This window comes from Ctenocephalides felis, unplaced genomic scaffold, assembly GCF_003426905.1.
Source record: "Ctenocephalides felis isolate EL2017-DRISC unplaced genomic scaffold, ASM342690v1 CF-g0.4_SCAFFOLD_03571, whole genome shotgun sequence".
NCBI lineage: Eukaryota > Metazoa > Arthropoda > Insecta > Siphonaptera > Pulicidae > Ctenocephalides > Ctenocephalides felis.
Genome location: NW_020539725.1, coordinates 13,511,789 through 13,531,413, shown reverse-complemented (window position 1 = coordinate 13,531,413; position 19,625 = coordinate 13,511,789). Strand labels below are relative to the sequence as shown.

General features: G+C 28.5%; 3 protein-coding genes across 3 annotated transcripts; 1 reads left to right on the top strand and 2 right to left on the bottom strand.

The window, feature by feature from the left end:
- Positions 1-723: 723 nt before the first annotated feature.
- Positions 724-3,437, bottom strand: LOC113385423 (cyclin-J-like). The gene is made up of 5 exons (XM_026623271.1): positions 3,258-3,437; positions 3,087-3,194; positions 2,102-2,570; positions 1,656-1,815; positions 724-1,020 (listed from the first exon to the last, which is right to left on the bottom strand). The coding sequence occupies exons 1-5, from the start codon at positions 3,348-3,350 to the stop codon at positions 867-869; spliced, it is 984 nt and encodes a 327-aa protein (XP_026479056.1). The 5' UTR covers positions 3,351-3,437; the 3' UTR covers positions 724-866.
- A 3,046-nt stretch (positions 3,438-6,483) lies between these two features.
- On the bottom strand, positions 6,484-13,569 carry LOC113385650. The gene is made up of 8 exons (XM_026623497.1): positions 13,447-13,569; positions 12,812-13,304; positions 12,370-12,690; positions 11,109-11,306; positions 9,401-9,546; positions 9,208-9,344; positions 7,342-7,564; positions 6,484-6,855 (listed from the first exon to the last, which is right to left on the bottom strand). The coding sequence occupies exons 1-8, from the start codon at positions 13,567-13,569 to the stop codon at positions 6,484-6,486; spliced, it is 2,013 nt and encodes a 670-aa protein (XP_026479282.1).
- Positions 13,570-16,647: 3,078 nt separating this feature from the next.
- LOC113385649 lies at positions 16,648-18,417 on the top strand. The gene is made up of 6 exons (XM_026623496.1): positions 16,648-16,712; positions 16,961-17,135; positions 17,305-17,452; positions 17,752-17,932; positions 18,196-18,318; positions 18,360-18,417. Exons 1-6 carry the CDS (start codon positions 16,648-16,650, stop codon positions 18,415-18,417), a joined length of 750 nt encoding a protein of 249 aa, XP_026479281.1.
- Positions 18,418-19,625: the final 1,208 nt, after the last annotated feature.

Here is a 19,625-nt window from a genome sequence, read left to right as displayed (position 1 = left end):
CAAAAGTTTCATAGTGCCTAAAAGTATGTCAGTGATTAAACTAGAAAAAGCTATATTTATATAACATTCAAGCTTCTTAATTTTGTTTTCGATATTTCATATTTCATGATAATATATAATGCATTCAAATAATTATAATAATGAGAATTATTTTTAAATTTCAGATATGAACTTTAATTTGAACATGGAATCTGATTTTTTTAGTGCTGTTCACTCTGAAAACCCGTACTTTGATCCCAATCCAACTTTTCTACAGATTCCAGAAACGGAGAATGTTTTGTCTCTTTGATGTCAAATATTTTTGTGATATTTATATTACAATAGTTTTAAGTATCTATATCTAGTCATACTTTTAAATTAAATTTAATGTAATTAAGTAATCTGGTCATTTTTTAAATCTAGTTATATATTTATAGTACATTTCATGTGTGGTTGTATTCAATTTATGTTGATAATTTATTTATTTATGCCCAATATTGTATCAAAAATAATGTATTGATATATACAAAACTAAAAAAATATAGGATATCTAAACTCAAACTCTTCTAACATCTTTTTTGAAATTATTAAGTTGTAGTGGTATTCTACAAATAAAATATGCACTAATTCTATTAACAATTTTTCAATTTAAAACAATTGACAAATTTTTTTTGTATGTAGATATGTATATATATATATATATATATATATATACACATACATATGCTAATTAAATTACAGCGATATTAGTTTTACACTAAATTATATTACAATCCTGCAGCGTGTGCTGATTTGATAAATAAATATGCATTACCTAAAGGCAGTTAATAAATTTTGTTGATAAAATAATATCAACAATATTGTACTAATGCTCTTGTTCAAAAAACCTATTTTTGTACATCACCTGGATTTATAATCACAGCTCTTTCAGAACTTGATATCTTCATTCTTTTTGGTGTATACTCTGGATAGTTCACTAATTCATACACAGATTCTGGAGATGAATTGAGTCTTCGTTTCTTTTGATTAGCCTCTCTTAATCTGCATTTAAAAATCACACATTAATGCACAGTATATATTTTTTATCAGACTAATTTAAATCTATTTTTAAAGAAATTGATGCTACTGAATGCAGCAGTTTAAAAATATGCTAATTTGTACTACTAACTAACTAATAAGGGGTTAATTGAGCTAAGCAGCCACATACAGAACATTGAGGTGTTTTATTTCATATAATATATATTTCAACCACATTCTTGGTTGCCAATATCCCTATTTTAAATGAAATTATGCATCAACTAAGTAGTTGATAAATGAAAATCAATCTATTTATTACTCTCTAATTGGAGTTATTTTGATCTACATCTACACTAGTCTAATATTTCAAAATTATCTTATTATAAAAAATAATACAAAAACACCTAGAATATTTGCTAAATTAAAAAGTAAAGTGATAAATTAAAAATAAATTAATTCGTTAATTGGTAAAGTACCCATTTTTAATAAATAGGATAAGTAAATACATATTAAAATAAGTATTTGAATACATAATATTTTTTTTATCTATTATAAATAATTTATGTAATATATTTATATTCAGCAATCTTTAAAAGATCTGTATTGATTAATACTTAAATTGAAAAATTCTCTATAAAGAAGATATATATTAAACTTACTGAATAATCTTTTCTGCACACGGCTGAACTTCATCTTCCATATATGCAGTCATATTTCTGATATCTGTTGTCCATACTGGAGAAATATTTAATACTCTTCTTGTTGCATAAATTATTGCAGAACCAATCAGCGAAGGTACTGAATGTACTATGCCTATATCTAAAACAATCGGAGTATTAGAATTTAAAATTTATATGATCATTAAAAAATACTGGTATTTAGAATATGCTATATTAAAATACTTTAAAAGCTCATAATTTAGAATTATAATTAGATAACTAAACTATACATTGTATCTCCAAATTTATAAGAAGCCACAAGTTTATTAACTTCAAGCAATAGTTTGTTCTAATACAATTCACTTGTAAGTAATTATTCTTATAAATTAAGAAAATCTAGTATGTACTATGAATGTTAATTAATAATTAAAGCACATAGCAATTACCTTTCAAGCATAAATCCATAATTTCGAATACTGTTTCATGAGCCACAAATTTGAATTGTTTAAAATCATCATACTTATCAGAGTTCTTTTTAGCTAACTCAAAATCCGACTCACTAACAACAAGAAATATAAAATATTCCATGAAATGAGAATAAGTAATCATGGATATGTTGAATGAAAAGAATTCCATAATCATTACTTCAACAGAAATATAATCTTTTAATGGGTATTGATTGCTAATCATTGTGTTGAGTTCAGACATCTTGGGTACTTTATGTTCACTATCTTCCAATTTGGCACCAAGTAAAAGACATACTAGAGCAACTAATTTCAATCGTTCCACTGCAATGTTATGGTTGTCCATGAAAATGTCTAGTATAAATACTGCCAAATGAACGCATGTGGTGTTCAGGCCTTTCTGTTCGGCCACCTCGCAGATCAAACTTACTAAAACATTTCTGAGATAAAGCTGAAAAAGAAAGAGTATAAATATTAGACAGAAGTATATCTAATAATGAGCAATATTAATTAATCTATTTTTCTAAATTGATACTAATGAAAGAGTGATATTGAATCATATCATAAGAATCTTTCTTAATATGGTTCCATTGTTTTGAAGAAAAGTAATATTTAATAAAGAAAACCGATGGTCATCGATTTATGGTTAGATTTATCTGTAACAAAATAAATATTAAAAAGCAAACCGAATAAACAGTTATTTAAAACAAATATTTCTGTATACTTATACCATGATAAATATAGAGATAAAATAATAATCTTGTGTAACAAAAAGTGGGAATGTGTATACGATAAAAAGTATACAATGTATATAATATAATTTTCGAAATTATATTATGACAAATAGGTGAGAAGAATTGTCATACATATATATGTTTGACAAACTATATAATTTGTTTTAAATATTTCAACCTCTATGATTCCTATAAACATTTTTTTATTTCAATGAATTTCTATCAAATATAACCTGTGGAGACTGTGAATTAAACGTAGGCCTACATTTTTCCTTGTCATATAAATGTTCTGCAATATCAGAAGCATAATCTGTAAACCACCAATGTTGATAAATTGACATCTGCAAAAAACACACATGATATTCATATAGCCACAAATTCCTTGTAAAAAAGTGTCTACTTACAGAACCATACTGTGAAAATAACTCGGTTCCAGTGTAACTGATTATTTCATCACAATTTTCCTTGTAGATTCTAATAGTTTCTTCTTCGCCCATTTTGGTAAGAATACTAGAATTTGTAATTTTATAACCAAATCTTACTGGAAGTCACATTGATGGATATTGATCCATTGCTAAGTACAAACTTCCCTTTGGATTGTGACAAATAGTAAATAATGTACGCGCGAGATGTAAACACTGAATTAAACTTCAGTTATGTTTATAATGATAAAATACATTATTTTAACTAAAGTTCAGTTTTGTTTACTAGAATTTATAATTCAATACTTGAAGCACTTTAAGTTAATGGCATTTTTTTATTAGAATCATGATTCAGAACTTGAAACAATCTAATTAAGCCTTAGACAATTTTTTTTAATAATAAATATTTTGTATGCAATAGAATTTTGATATATTAACATAATGATACATTTCTAATGACATTTGCAAAACTGACTAACTTTCTTAATAAACCGAATTAGACCAAATTTTAACAATTGTTTTATTCAAGTTTTTTTTTTCATTTTGCGTCATTAAAAAATTCTTCTGGGGCTAACGTCAGGGCGTTCCGTTTTTGACCTCAAGATTAATTAACGCTTTATATATCATCGGATTGATTGAAGGATTTATTAAACATTTATATATTAATTTATCATTTATAAATATATACATTAAATTAAATAAGTATTAATATTACAAAGAAACATCGTCGACTTTTACCAAAAATTTACTGCTGTAGGTGTAATCTCCAACTGATAGCTTTAGAATAAGCTTTGAATTGAGAAGCCATGAATAATCTTTTGCACAATTTTTGAATTTCCGAAATGGCTTTAAAATTTGTTGCAATAATGTTGGAGTAATAATATATCATTAACTAAAACTGTTATTTTAGTTACAATTGTGTATAAAACTAATTGGCAGGAATTCAAATAATTAAAATAAATTATGAAAACAAACTCCTTTCATATAAAACAATAATTATCCCAATTTGGACATACGGAATTGAGCTATGGGTGTGCGCAAGCAATGCAAATATAAATAAAATACAAATAGCGCAATCGAAAATTTTAATATGCATTGTGAACGCATCCTGGTATATTACAAATTACACTCTACATAAAGACCTAAAAATAAAAACTATTAATGAAATGATAAAAGAAAGGAGCAAAAAAAAATACCACGAAAAATGACCTGGTCACCCAAACAAATATTTAGAAGAATTAAGCTAGGAATCTAATAAAAAAAATTAAAAAAGAGATATCTCATAGAAGATAATCTCTTGAATGCATTTACACCCAGCCACACCCAGCATATTGTCTAAAAAAAATTATAATATTTTGTTTGGCAATAAATCTATGCAAATAAAAATTGTGTATAAATCATATTTATAATAATCAATAATATTTATTATTAAAACAAACTGTCCTTCTGTTGAAATATAGACATGTTTAAATTTTGTAAAACTATAGGGATTATGGCTTTAAAGCAAAATTATAATTAAAATAATAATTTTTTTTAATATCAATAATTATTACAACTGTTAAATTATTAACATCAAGTAATATTGATAAATAATAACATAAATTTAAATAAATAAATAAAAGTGCAAAGGATAAAATTTACATGAAAATAGTATCCGTAATATGATTTGATAAAATAAAATAATAATTTAATTAATTTATATAATTAGAATTAATATTATAAATATTTTTATTATACTAAAATATGCAATTCATATTTTTTAAATTAAATTAATAATATTGATAACTAAAGTTAATGATGGGTATGGTATTGCTCTAGGGCAGGTCTGTGAACTGAGTTAAACTCCAACTCGACATTTCACACCGCAGTGTCTGAAATTGGCTACTTTCAATTAAAAACATATTTTTGATCTGTCTGCATGTTCAAGTGAAAATTGACATCGCTGCTGCCCGATTTCAGATTGCTAGAACGTAGAACGGGGACTTGGACTTGCGACCCCGTCCATATGATAGCGAAATAAGCAAAAAATGTGGAAAGTATGAAAAGAATATAATTCCAAATGTTCAATTTTTATAAAGAGATTGAAAACTTGTGAAAATCATCAAAAATATGACAAATTTGAACGTTTTGAAAAAATTAATATTGTTGAAAATTTGTAAAAAAAAATGATTTAAAATTTGTTCAAATTCAAAGAACTGAATTCTGTTATAAAAAAATTTAATATGGCAAAATTTTGTAGAATGAATTTTTTGTTGAATATTTACATATCTCATACATATTTTTGGTCATATGTGTTCAACATTATCAGTACAGAATTCTATATTAAGTTAAATACATAAGTTCATTTTTTAAATTCTTCATTTAAAACTTAAAATATCATCATCCAGTTAAGCTTAAATTAGGTAAGAATTTTGGATTTCGAAATACCCAGCTGTAAGTCTCAAAACCTACGTACGGTAGGGTGTTCGCAACATACCTCGTATGTAGGTTTTTGGGTGTCAATGTACAAGTATTTACAAACTTACAGCTAGGTCTCTCGAATTCTGAGGTGAACTTTTACTATAATGGCTGGACTACCATGCTCAAAATGTTTTATTAAAATGATTCTTATTAGACCTTTAGCAAATTTTATGTATATTTTAAAAGTATTTAGAGAATCTCCATATAATAGTACGCAAAACTCAATTTATTTTATGTGCATGTGTAAAATATTAATTTTTCTTCTGAAAATAGACGTTTTTACTAATTTGTCTAATGTAACTCAAAAACAGCTGAACCTGTCTTCATCAAAACCAAGAAGCATAAACATTAAAAACAGAAATCTTATGTTTCCAATAAAGTAAGTCAGTTCAACCAATTCTCTAAAATATATACACACTCTTGCAATTTTTGAATTTGCTCCGAAATTAAACTAAAAAAAGAGCATAATTTAATTATTATGCACATTGTGAATAGTTAATTATGAATTTAGATATTTTATGAAAATACCATCCAATAAAAAACCTTTACTAATAATTAAAAAGGCACATTATTATGAATTTTTTACTATAGAAATGAATTTTTCAAAATGATTTCGTCAGAATATTTTTTTACCTGCACAAAATAGAAGCACATATTAGAACGGCAACTTCAATAAAAACGATTATAAAATAAATAATTAAACCCACAAATATGCAATCCATTTTGCAATTAATATGAAATTTTCAGTTTATATTTCAAGCTCTCCTATTACGTCATAGCATATTTTTCTGCAAACTGCACCAATATTATTTTGAATTATTTGAATACACTCTTGTTCCCGTTGAATATCTCTTTCTGTCTCATCCGAAGCCGAAAGTACGACTTTTTCAAAATTTTTCAAATCGAATTCGACATGGGATTCGACACCATCAATTAAAATATTTTTAGAGTTATAAGGTTGCGCCAATACCATGTAAATATTTTCGGTGGTTTTGTTTTTTTTATTTTTCACTGTATTGCTTGCAGGATATTTATTATTTTCCAACATTTTTCTTCGCCTTTCTTCTGCCAGTGCTTTTATGTCTTCATTGATATAACCTGGACGCCAATCTCCTGGAAGCTGAAAGTTTATTATTAAACTTTATTATATATAAATGCAAACATATTCTCCATTAAGGTAAAACATCAATTATAGACTTTCAAAATAAGATCAGTTATTACAAAGTTTAAACATTGCTCTATGCATTGTAATTAACATTACCTATTTTTTTGAAAATTGTATTTGCTATTAAATTTCTACTAAAATAATTACCAAAAGATGAATAGTTTGAATTTAAAACTAATCCGCAGATTCTCAAATAATTCTCTCTTTTCCGACAAAAAAAATCTAGAACTATTTATAAGACAATGACTGATTTGATTGAATTACCATCTGATTTTTGGACCTGGGCGTCTTTTATCATTTATACGGTTTCAAGCAAAAAGCAGGCATAAACTAATTACTTTTGCGTTTTGTACACTTTTTAGTCATTCTAATCAATTTATTATTTCTCATACCAAATATTATTCGATTATCATGTAAGTATAATTATAAATAATTTTCAACCTTTTTCACGCCTGGCAAAGGTCTATGAGACCAAAGCCATCCCATATTCGGTGGTACTTTTTTGCCAGCAACATTTACGCCACAGTCCTGATGCCTGTCGCGTGCAGGAGGGTTGCGCTCCCCTGCAGAGTAAACGTAGGCGCTCTCTTCCGGGACGGGAATATTCACTTTCGGTCGTCGCAAAGGCATTTCTCGACCAGCACCAAATGGAACGCGGATGGGTCTATTGGTTTATTTTTTATTATTATTATTATTAATTAATTAGAACTAAATAATCCTAACAGCTTATAGTGATCACTTCTAATAAAGTAGTTTTTTATAAGGCAACCCATGGCTAATCTCTCTATTGTAAATTTATTAAGGGGGTTGTTCGGTTTTTATTTCTTTTTTTCGATTTTGAGATTTTTTGATATTATGAAAGCTTAAAACCTTACAATTATTTTTTAAAAAAAATCATCTCAATATCTATTTTTTTGGCGATTATAGATATATATATCTCTATATGTATGATCCTCTGAAACCGGTTTTTTCATCGCTCCGGAGCTATTGTATGCCAGCTGCTCTCTTTATCATTATAACACCTCATGCACATGACCTTTTTAAGGTATCAGCATCTTTGAACACGTGTATTTAGTACATTAAATTAAATGGTGTATTTAGTGCATTATATTGAAAACTTTAAAAACGTTTTTCTCAAATTGACTTTTTTCAATGCGGTGCCACAAATTAAAAAAAAACTACAAGTCGGATCGACTTGCATTTTTTTTAATTTGTTAATTTTTTAAAAATTAATTTTTTAAAAAAATTTTGCGAAGCTTTTTGCTCAAAAAAGGCCTTTTTCAACACTTTTTTTTAAATAGCTGCCACTTTTTCCTTCTTTATTTTTTTTTTTTATTTTGGTAGGGGGACTGGTTTTAAACTTCTTCTTCAACGAGTTTCTTTTTTTTTGTTTCAGGCGATGCGCAACGGATTTATCTGTGGCACCGCAAAAGAGATCGATTTTGCAAGGCCGACTTTGTCGCCCACTGGTTAAAAAATGACAGCGAAAAAAAAAGAAAAAGAAAATTTCGTAATATTCTATGGTTTTGTAATTTTTGTTTAAAAAAACCGCATGTCTCTATAATAAATACATTTCGCGGAAAACAAAAACAAATACCTTGCATTTATTGTAAAAAAAAGAACAACCCCCTTAATATTAGAATTTCTCTAATACTGATGACTTATTTGATGCAGCACCTAAAAGAAACTATTTTCACATGGGAACATATGGCATTCTATATTTTCAACTAAAAATCGATGTCACTACTGCTTGATATCAAAATATTTTCTTAATAAAATATCGAAACTGACGCACCACAGCTGTAACCAAATGCTACGAGAAAGCCAATCTCATTTTCAAATAAATAATATAATAATAATAATAATTTTCTTGTTTAAATATACAGCTTGACAATGGCTTAAAAAACTCTTAATCTTGATTCAATCTTCATTTATTGAATCTGATATTGAAACTTTGATATATATCGTAATTTAATACGCTAAACACAAAATTAAAAGTCTACTGCATTGTGCATTATTGCAAATTGTTGCTTTCCTTAATAATAATCTATATTAGAAAAAAATTGCATACTGCTAAATTTTCTACTTTGATAACTTTCTAGGCATATGATATTTTGAGATAGCTATTTTTGCACCTACCAGTCGTTTACACTGAAAATACAAATTTTATCTATGGTTTAATGATGGTTTTCATATCCGTACTTGTTATTAGCAAAAGCAAAGGTAGGTATACAAAATCATAAAATAATAATCTTAAATCTTAGTAATAAGCAGTATCTTTTCTATTTACAGAAATGGTTTACTTACCCTCGTAATATTTTTGGTTGCACCTTAGGCCCATCTTGTAAAATGCAGGCACCACCGCCATCATCTGGAACACCATGTGGATAACATGTGCCTGGATATGGTACTTTTTTGGACGTTATTGTGGAAGAAGGACAAACCTACAATATTTATTAGTAAAAATTCTATATATGAATTTATTTTGAAGATGAATTACCTTAAGACAATCATAGATTGTTTTCTGTTTCCTCTCCCTTTCTTTTGCTCGCTTTACAGATGGTGGATTCTTCTTTTTCCATACTTTTAAACTATGACAAGTCCGCCCAGACGCTGAAAATCCACCGCAATCTTGACAAATTCTTCCTGTATAGACAAAGAAGTATTATATTCTTTGTTGTGTATCGTGAGTAATTTGATATTTTGGATTTAAAAATAAACTTTATTTTATTTTAACAGATAAACAATATAAATATTGCCATTATTGGTACTGCCTTTGAACGGTCGATAATTATCATCTTTTCTCAAGGTATGATCTTATATATAAAAATGGATCGCAAAATGTGTTGGTAAGCGCATAACTCAACAACGCCTGGACCAATTTGGCCAATTCTTCTTTTAAAATGTTCGTGCATGTCCAAGGATGGTTCTTACGGTGAGAAAAAATCGAATAATTGCCCGAAAAACCCTAAAAATAGCCCTTTTCTTTTTTAATCGAGTAGGCAACGAAATTTGTAGAAAAAACAATGATCTATGTCATGACATTTTGTGCAGTTTTTGATAATCTAATTTTTAATATAATTATATAAACATAGAAATATCTTTTTATTATTTAACAAGCTATATTAGCAGCCAAAAACATTGATGTAAATTAATTAAATTTCAAAATTCAAGAACAAATTACAGGCGAATCAGTTGATTCGGCAACTAACCAAGACGATCCACCGGAGTATTTGAACTCGCTTGTTTTGCTAGGATTGTCACCTCACAATCTTCAATTAAAGGTTGGATCAGCAATTATAATGTTGCGAAATATCAACCAACCGCGATTTTGCAACGGCACAAGGTTAGCGATAAAAAAACTACCAAACAACGTGATGGAAGCAACTATATTGAAAGGATAGTATAAAGCAGAAGATGTTCTCGCACCGTGCATCCCAATGTTTCCGACTGATGCGCCATTTGATATTAAACGACTACAGTTTCCAGTGCGTTTATGGTATCATTAAGTGTTTGTGGTCTTAATTTGGAAAACCCATGTTTTCCCATGTCACATAGAAAATTGTATGTTGTCTGTTACCGTATTGGAAAACCATCAGATTTGTTTGTTTATGTGCCAGGTAATCAAACAAAAAACATCGTTTATCATAAAGCACTACAATGAACATTGAACTGATTTTTGAATTGTGATTTACATGATTAAAATTACTTACTTTTAAATGCTTATAGTGCTTTATTTAATTATTTTTAATTCACACCGAATTATTACTAGGGTGATGGTTCTGTTAAGGATAATTTTTTGCAAAGAATAGAAAAAAAGTAGGAATAAAACACCGCCACATTACAGATGTTTTTGACAGGACGAAGTCTGTCGGGTCGGCTATTTGATAATATTTCTTTAAATTCATCTATTATTGAAGCAGTCAACTAAGCCTGTTCATGATGATGCATTCTATATTGGATAATTAATTCAGAATTAATTTTAATTGATACTAAAGTATCAATATATCCTGGTACTCCTCACTTACTTAAGAAGTAAATGAGGATTATAAATTCAACTGTCACCTAACAGAAAATTCAAATATTCAGAAAATTCAAATAATTCAGAAAAATCTAAACCATCATTCCGAAATATATAATTTGTTTTTTTACCAAATTTATTTATTTAAGTGCATTTGGTATAATGGATATTTTTCGCTCAATCTCACCTGGTATGGGGCAACAGACTCCAGGTGGTCTTGTTTCAGGAATGCAAGGACCACAGGTCGGCCTGGCCATAGGTTGACGTGCAAGACATGTCTTGTTCGTGCACGGCAATTTCACAGAAAATTCTTTCTTTTTAGATTTTCTGCAAAACTTTGCTCGTGCTGAACCAGGGCCAAAGATTTCAGAGCAAGAATGCAAACCTGGAATAAAAATTAAATTAATCCAAGATATATGGCACTATACCTAGCAAAAAATCGATTCTCTAAACAAATATTATGTGAATAAAATTTTAAAACTAGTGGGATGCATGGCATCGTGCCTTAAGGTAAATTGCTGGAACTTCCCGTACCGTAATTAAAAATCTTCGTACAGAACCCAAAAAAATTTACACAAAATGTGTACACATTATTAAAATCTCTAATATAGTATCTGATAATTTGATGTACATATGTCCAATAAACTTTTTTGACCGCCACATGACATTTTTTAAATTATTTTTATTGAGAGTCCCTAAGCGCTGGACCTGCCTTCCCAAAAATTTTACCAGTTGTTCATTTCGTCAATACAAGTAAAATGTTTTCTGAATTATTAACATCGGGCGCTCCGTTCTCATAAGAACTGAGTTACCGTTTTTGGCACTTTTTGACCCGTATCTTCGGAACGGCTAGACCTGCCTTTGCCAAAAACTAACCAGCACGTCTTCTTATCAATAGAACTCGAAAGTTTTTTGAATTATTCAAATCGGTTGATCGGTGTTCCTGAAATCGTCGACGAAAATTTGTATCCACACACACACACACACATCCATTTTTTTAAGGTATGCCAAAACTTTTGAAAACCTTCGAAACGTAAAAATAAATAAAAATATTAATAAAACAACAATTATATCTGGTTCTATCAAGAATATGCTAACAGTGCTCTAATGTACAATACTGTAAAACCTTCTAGCACTTTGATCCAACTCCAAGACGCAATTATAAGATTATAATTTTATTATTATTAATACGAATTATTATATCTAAATAAATTCTGTCATTGGCAACAGTTTTTGATAAATATAAATTTTGAACTGAACAGAAAACTCAAGTCCTAGTACAAAGAAATCACTTACCAACCCACAATTCGCTCCTTAAGGGACGCTGGCATTCTTATTTAACTTTCTGTAAGGTATGATTCATAATATATGAATTCTTCAAAACGATTAATATTTTGAAACAAAAACATTTAAATTTATAATGAAATAAGTAATATAAATAATAATACCTGCATCATAGCGATCTCTGGGTGGATTAGGACAAGACTTGGTATCACAAACATTTACATTGAACCCTTCCACTACATTATGAGGAGTTTGATGGGCAAAAGTGTCAGCCTCATATTTCATCAGTCTCATTAAAATTTTTGATAGCGTGTCTTTCATATCTTTCTTTGAGTCAAAAATTGTAACTCTTTTCGTTGGTTTTTCGATAAAGACTTCTTTTTTAATTGTGGGGAACTTTGTAGCAACGGTTGTACGAGTATCCACTGAAGATTCATCATCTGTTCCAATAATAATAGAGGTTTCTTCTTCTCTTTGTGATAATACTATGAAATAAAAAAAAAATTCTTTACACATTCGTTAACAAAGTTACATGAAATTTAAATAAAATTAGATTAGATTGGTATGAAGTACTAAACTGTATTAAAAATATATAATGATGATTACCATTTTCATCTTCCGTTTGCGGTTCACTGATTATAGGACTCCTGTCAGATTCGCTTGATTGTTGTTTGAACTTGTTCATTTTTTTAAGCCTATTCCAAATATTGGTTCCCATACAAGTCAATCTCAATCCCAAATCTATATACCCAACTTTTAACAATGTCTTGGTATTCGTCAGATTGTACGTTTTCCTAACATTCTCATATCCAGTTGTATTTAAAGAAGGACTATGATGTCTGACTAACGCCTTTTCTTCGGGGATACTGACTTCCCATGGTACAGTAGTCGTGATATAAGCCACTCGTTCTGGTTTGACATCATCATTGGCAGAAGATAAACTAGGATCGTCTTCATCTGGTTCGCCTTCTATAATTTCTATAGTAACAGGATCATCAGGAAATTGACGCGTTGAACAAGGATTAACAGTCATTGGAAGAAGAATACATCGACCGGTATCGATGATAAGAGATCCATCATCTGAGCTTGGAAGTACTCCCTGAAATTGAAAGACAAGTGTATTAGAAGATAGAACTTTCAAACACAAAGCAGATTTTTAATAGATTGTATTTAAATTCACATGATTTAATGGATAGTATTTGAATACACATGATTTAATGATAACATTTAAATTAACATACCTTTTGATCAAGAGAAAATATAACATTTTCACCAATCCTGCATTTGACGGATACATCAACATATCTCTCATGCTGCAACCAGATTTTAAACAAATAAATGTCAACTAAGAAAAAAAATTCCATATCGAAATTTAAACGACATTTAGTATATTTTTTGGATTTTTGAAATAATTTTTGCTTAAAAGGTACTAAAAATTTTGAAACTTAGTTTTCATTTTACTATTCAAGTGTCAATTAACCAGTTGAAACATGTTTAAATTTTGTTTTTTTGACGTCAAATTAACATGAAGTGATAAATATATAAAAGTATATACATGTATCCCAGAACTCAACGTGAAACCAACGGAGTGACAGTATTAATTGTAACCATCATGAAAAAAACAGAAAAAAACTATTTCATGAAGTTTAAAAATTATGAGCTTTTAAGTACAACCAAGAGCTTGAGTGAAACTATGATAATTTTTCAGTCATTGTATTTAATTTTCATTATTTTTGTTTATTTGAATTTGGGATCCATAATCTTGTGAAAAATTTCTAGAATCACTGCCAAAAGTAATAACCCTGAAAAAGATTAAAATTATTCAACTGACATGTAAAAGGATCAGCAAAAGTGGGGCATTGCGGTTATGGACTCTCAATAAAAATTAGTTAAAAAAAAAAGTCATTTGGCGGTCAAAAATGTTTATTTGATATATGTACATCAAATTATGATATATTTAATAGAGATTTTAATAATGTGTACACATTTTGCTTTTTTTTTTTGGGTTCCGTACCAAGATTAATTACGGTACTGAAAGTTCCAGAAATTTTCCTTAAGGCACGATGCCATGCACCCCACTAGTTATTTTTTTACTAGATTATTCCCTTTTTCCCCAGTAAAATAATTACTACATTTGTATTAGGTAACACTACACTATACTAATAGTCTAGTATTAACTAATAAATGTATAATAATTTTAAATATATTATAAATATATATATATATATATATATATATATATATATAATATCTACATATATATAAAAATAAGTCGGGTTTTCCTTCCTGACGATAAAACTCCAGAACGCACGAACCGATTTCGACAATTTTGCATTCGTTGGAAAAGTCTCGGGCTCCGCAAGGTTTATAGTTAAGAAAATTAGAGATGCATGGCATCGTGCCTTAATGCAAATTTCATTTAAAAGGAACTTCACGCACCGCAATTAAAAATTCAGTTAATGATATTAGTGAGAATTATCAAAATTATGCTTGGTTAAGTCAACGAGCAATTTTTGCCGCTAAGAATAATGATCTACTGATCTAATGATCTATTTGATTGAGGCAACCATTATTAAAGGAAAGTACGTAGGTGAAAATGGATATATTCCTCGAATACCAATGATTCCGATTGGTCTTCCGTTTGACTTCAAACGATTGCAATTTCCAGTTCGCCTTGCGTTCGCAATGACAATTAACAAGTCACAAAGCCAATCGCTTAGTGTTTAAATAAAAAAATAATTTCGGATAAAGTTAGAAAATAATTGTTTTTCACATGGGCAGTTATACGTTGCCTGCTTACGAGTTGGAAAACCATCCAACTTTTGTGTTAACGTCAGACCAAAAAACAAAAAATGTGGTTTACCAAAGAGCACTTCAATGAAACGGATAATTTGCGGATTCACTTTCATTTACTTAGAGAAGTTCAATTAAAAAACACTTCATTTTTGTAATCGAAATAAATTCATTACTGTTGTGTAATAAAATCAAATTTTTCCTTTTCAAATATAAAACAAACAAAATATTTCTTCATCTTTCTCACGAAACCATCTGGTGGCGAAACGGAGTTCGTCGGGTTTGCTAGTATATATATATATTTATATATTATATATATATATATAATATATATTTGTGTGTAACACCAGTTCTAATAATTTCTTATTAAAATTTTGTTAAATTGCATAAGAAGCAATTAAAAAATGTCGTCAAAAAATTAAACTTTAATACTATCAGCTCTACGTACATATTCTTAAACAATACCCAATTCACGGATTGTTAACTTTACAAATTCGAAGACGAGTGAGTTACCTAATTACCATCATTTTCCTCGATTTTCAACAAGAATATTATGCACCGCGTTTTTGATGACACTTTTTACTTTTAAAATAATAACGTAAAACATCACTTTTGTTTTTATATAATTCCATTCAGAAGATGCCGTCTTGCGTACAAACATTGCAAACACGAGCATTGTAGTATTTTTCTTGATTGTTTTGGTATTTAGAAAATTTTATTATGTCGTTTACCATTGTGCCGAATCACGCATCTGTGACAATAAAAAATGTGAGGTATATATATACGGATTAAAATATGATTTGTCAATCAGTCCTGATCTAAAAGTCAAAAAGGTAAAATATCAGAAATGTTCAAAGCAGTTTGTGTTTTAAGTGTCCTGGTTGCGGTGCAGGTGGTGACATGCACAGCAGTTCCAAAAAAATATGATGGGTGAGATAATAATAAATAAATATACTTGTTATAAATGATAATGTTATGAAAATCGCATTAGAATAATTAATATAATAAATAAATTATAATTAAATAAATTGTAATAAATTATAATTTATTATTCTATTTTTTCGTGACATTTTACTACCAATAACTTAATACTAGTTCTGAGAATGGTCTTGTTTTATAATATAAATTTTTGGCTATATAACATTATAAAAATGTGATTTAAAAGTTTTTCATTTGCAGAACCAAGTTTTAATGAAATAACTTTTTCAATACATACATAGAGTAGGACGGTGCACAATGGTCCAATTTGGCTTTGAGAAATAAATTGTAAAAACCAAACTAATTATATCACAACAAATATCACATATCAAACAAACAACTATCAGTCTATGTTATGTTCTGTAAAACTGCCATCATTGTAGCATTATGTTTTTGCATTTTTCAAGAACAGCCAGTTGGCAAAACACATTCAATCTTATTTTTAATTTTAATATGATTTTATGGAATAATTGCTACAATATTCAACCAATGCAAAAAATAAATTTTTATATATAGGGTCCGCCAAATAACTTTTTTTTTGAAAATTATATAAAAAAAACTACTGATTTTTTTTAATTTGAAATAATAGTTTTGGTTGTAAGAAAAATGCAAATGGCAGCCTAACTTTTAAATGGTTGCTAAAAAATCAAAATGGATGCCAAAAAATCAAAATGGATGCTAAAGATTCAAAATGGCTACAAAAGTTAGATGGTGGACCCTTTATAACCTTGATCTGGTATTTAGTTATTATAAAATATTCAACAGCATAATAAGAATAACTATTGATATGTTAATTGATTTCTTGTAAATGTTGAGGTAAAGTTTAGTAGGTCCTTCTTACCCACACCCATGTAAGCTATTAAAGAGGACAATAAAAACTATTATTATGGTTTCTAACAAAAGAAGATTATTTATGAAAGTCCTCTTGAATTGTGAGTTTTATCCAATTTGGAATAAATATATTATTATTACTATTTTGTTTAGGGAGTATCGGGATAGATGGCAAGGGTCATCCAGTAATCCGGCTGTAAGGAGAACTGCCCCCTCGGATATGCAGGTCACACCGACCCCAACTACAGAAATTTCACGGTCGGACCCACCCAAAGATGATAAAGATAGAGAACAAAGACTCGGATTCACAGGTTTTGGAACCACTGGAGTTCAGGTACTTCACTAATAATAATAAAAGAAAAATGTATTAAACTATAAGAAAATGCAAAAGTCGAAAGGTGACATTTACTATTTCAAGAAAAAAATAAAGTTTCTAATGTTGCTTTTTTAAAGACAAAACTTGTATACTAGAAATAATTCTAATTACTGTTTTCTAGGGTTATCCTGGTTCCGCAGCAGGAATATATACACCTCTAAAATTGGATTTAGGAGGACTATTAGTTGGAACTTTGGTCAGTATTGGAGCAATTTTCATCTTGCCTAAGATCGTCAATATCGTTAGCGGCGGTTATGGATACGCCAGAAGTAAGTTAAAATTGGAGCAATCAATTTAATAATCAACAAAAATATAATATTTTGACCAAGGTAGCAAATTTGAAACTTATTAAATATTCTATGATAGTGGACGATCTATTTGCCTAAGTAATTAAAAATTTATTATTATATTATAACAAAAATATATTCTTCATAAATTAGATTACATTATTCATTCAGACCAAGAATCTATCAACCAATCGGTTAATTTACTTCAAGTCTGTTATTAGACTTATCAATAACTTTTGAAGATGATTTATGGTTATTGTTTTATTCTAAAGGTGTAGAAGGTGAAGATGGTACTGGAGTGACCCAGATGTTGGCAAGATTAGATGATACTTTAAGCAAATTCAATATAGATTCTTCATCGTGTATGCAAAGGGCAGTTTGTTCGTATGTGAAAACGTCTGAAGGAAAAATATCTGAAGGAGCAGCCGATCAGTTTGACCAACTGGTTCATGCTTTATCAGGGTAATATTCATATTAAATTTGTTAATATACTTCAAACATCATTGTGATAAAAACTTATATGTAAACTTCATTTACCTAATAACATGCGCAAAAACCTAATAAAATATCTAACTAATCTAATAATCTTAATTGCGATTGCTGTAACTTGCTCTACGGGAAGTTAAAAAACAAATAAAAAATTCGTAATGTCAACAACATAGTTAAAAAAATATAATTATAATTTTTTTTTCTTAAGAAATAGCATAGTTGAATACGCCTGGAAGAACAGCCATCAAAGAGGCAATAATCGCAGGACGTAAGCAGCTTAAAGAAAAAACTTGCGAAGAATTATATCCTGGTTGCAAATTAGACAAACAGAAAGGAATACAAATGATTTCAAAATTACTGCAAGCATAGAAAATAATTTAAAATAAATAAACACTTCTAGCCATGAACTAATGCTTTGGGAAAAATGTATCAAAAACCTTGAAAGATCTACTCAATGAGTAGTTTGTGTATAAATAACATATGTATATTTATTGTAATAATATGGAAATATATTGCATAGTTAATTTTTATAAATGAATGTGTTGATAATGTTTTTAATTTATTAGATTTTGTTTTAACAGTTTTGTCATCACAGGCAGAACGTTTTCTAAATCATTCAAACCGAATGCTTAGAGTTCTCCCAAAAACAGGCATTTAGCTCCATATCTCCGAAACGGCTGTACCTGCCTTTGCGAAAAACTAATCAGCACATCTCCCTATCAATATAGGAATCGAATGTTCTTTAGATCATTCCAACAGGTTGATTCGTGCGCCAAAAACGTATTCATACATGACATACGTATGTATATATACACACACACACATTAATTTTTCTAAGCTATGCCAAATGTTCAGAAACCTTCAAAACATGAAGAATGCAAAAATTTTCAACTTCGGTTTTGGAAAGTTTACAATCAAACCCACAGAAAGTGAATAACCATAGACTTTTATTAGGAAAAATACGCAAGTTTCCAAAGCAAATGCTTCATTTTTTATATTTGTTAATTGTTTTATAAAGAAACACATACAACAATTAATTATTACAATATTGTATGCTAGATAGATAATTTTATCTTATATAAAACAATTAAGAAATAATGCAGGGGTTGCAAAAAGATATCTTGAATCCTCTTCGCTTTAAGTTCAAACAGATTATTTAAAAATTTAATAGTTTTTTTTGATGAGATCACTTTGCACAATTAAAAAAGGTCTAAATAAAATATAACAAAAAAGTGTGAGTGTCATAGGTTATTGAAATACATGGTTGTGGAGAACTTATACCAGAAAAACAACAAATTTGCATACAAACCACATAACCAAAATTTGATCATACAAATAAGGTAAAATTAATTTTAAACCAGAAAATTTAAACAAATCGCTTTTTCGGCTTATAAAAAATAATTCTAAATTAATTCTTTCTAAACAATTATTTAATGAATGATATTATATTTCATTTTAATTTCAAACTACTAACAAATTCAAATAAAAAATTCATATCACCTCTAAATCTTTTGATATCGGCATTTTCCACATTGAAATAAAAGGTCTCAAAAATATTAACATAAAAATAAATTATAACAAAAAAAAAGAATGTATAAAAACATGTCGAGCATTTCATGGGTCATTTATAAGACATATATATATGAAAGATGTGAAGAACATGTTT

Coding starts and splice junctions, on each gene's coding strand:
- LOC113385423 (XM_026623271.1), bottom strand. CDS start 3,350: ATGGGCGAAGAAGAAACTATTAGAATCTACAAGGAAAATTGTGATGAA. Junction 1,816..2,101: donor TATGGATTTATGCTTGAAAG/GTAATTGCTATG, acceptor CGATTGTTTTAG/ATATAGGCATAGTACATTCA. Junction 1,021..1,655: donor TGTGCAGAAAAGATTATTCA/GTAAGTTTAATA, acceptor TTTTAAATGCAG/ATTAAGAGAGGCTAATCAAA.
- LOC113385650 (XM_026623497.1), bottom strand. CDS start 13,569: ATGGAATTTTTTTTCTTAGTTGACATTTATTTGTTTAAAATCTGGTTG. Junction 9,547..11,108: donor AGTCTGTTGCCCCATACCAG/GTGAGATTGAGC, acceptor TTGTCTATACAG/GAAGAATTTGTCAAGATTGC. Junction 9,345..9,400: donor CAATCTATGATTGTCTTAAG/GTAATTCATCTT, acceptor TAAATATTGTAG/GTTTGTCCTTCTTCCACAAT.
- LOC113385649 (XM_026623496.1), top strand. CDS start 16,648: ATGGATGCTAAAGATTCAAAATGGCTACAAAAGTTAGATGGTGGACCC. Junction 17,136..17,304: donor CAGGTTTTGGAACCACTGGA/GTTCAGGTACTT, acceptor ACTGTTTTCTAG/GGTTATCCTGGTTCCGCAGC. Junction 18,319..18,359: donor CAAATGATTTCAAAATTACT/GCAAGCATAGAA, acceptor AAACACTTCTAG/CCATGAACTAATGCTTTGGG.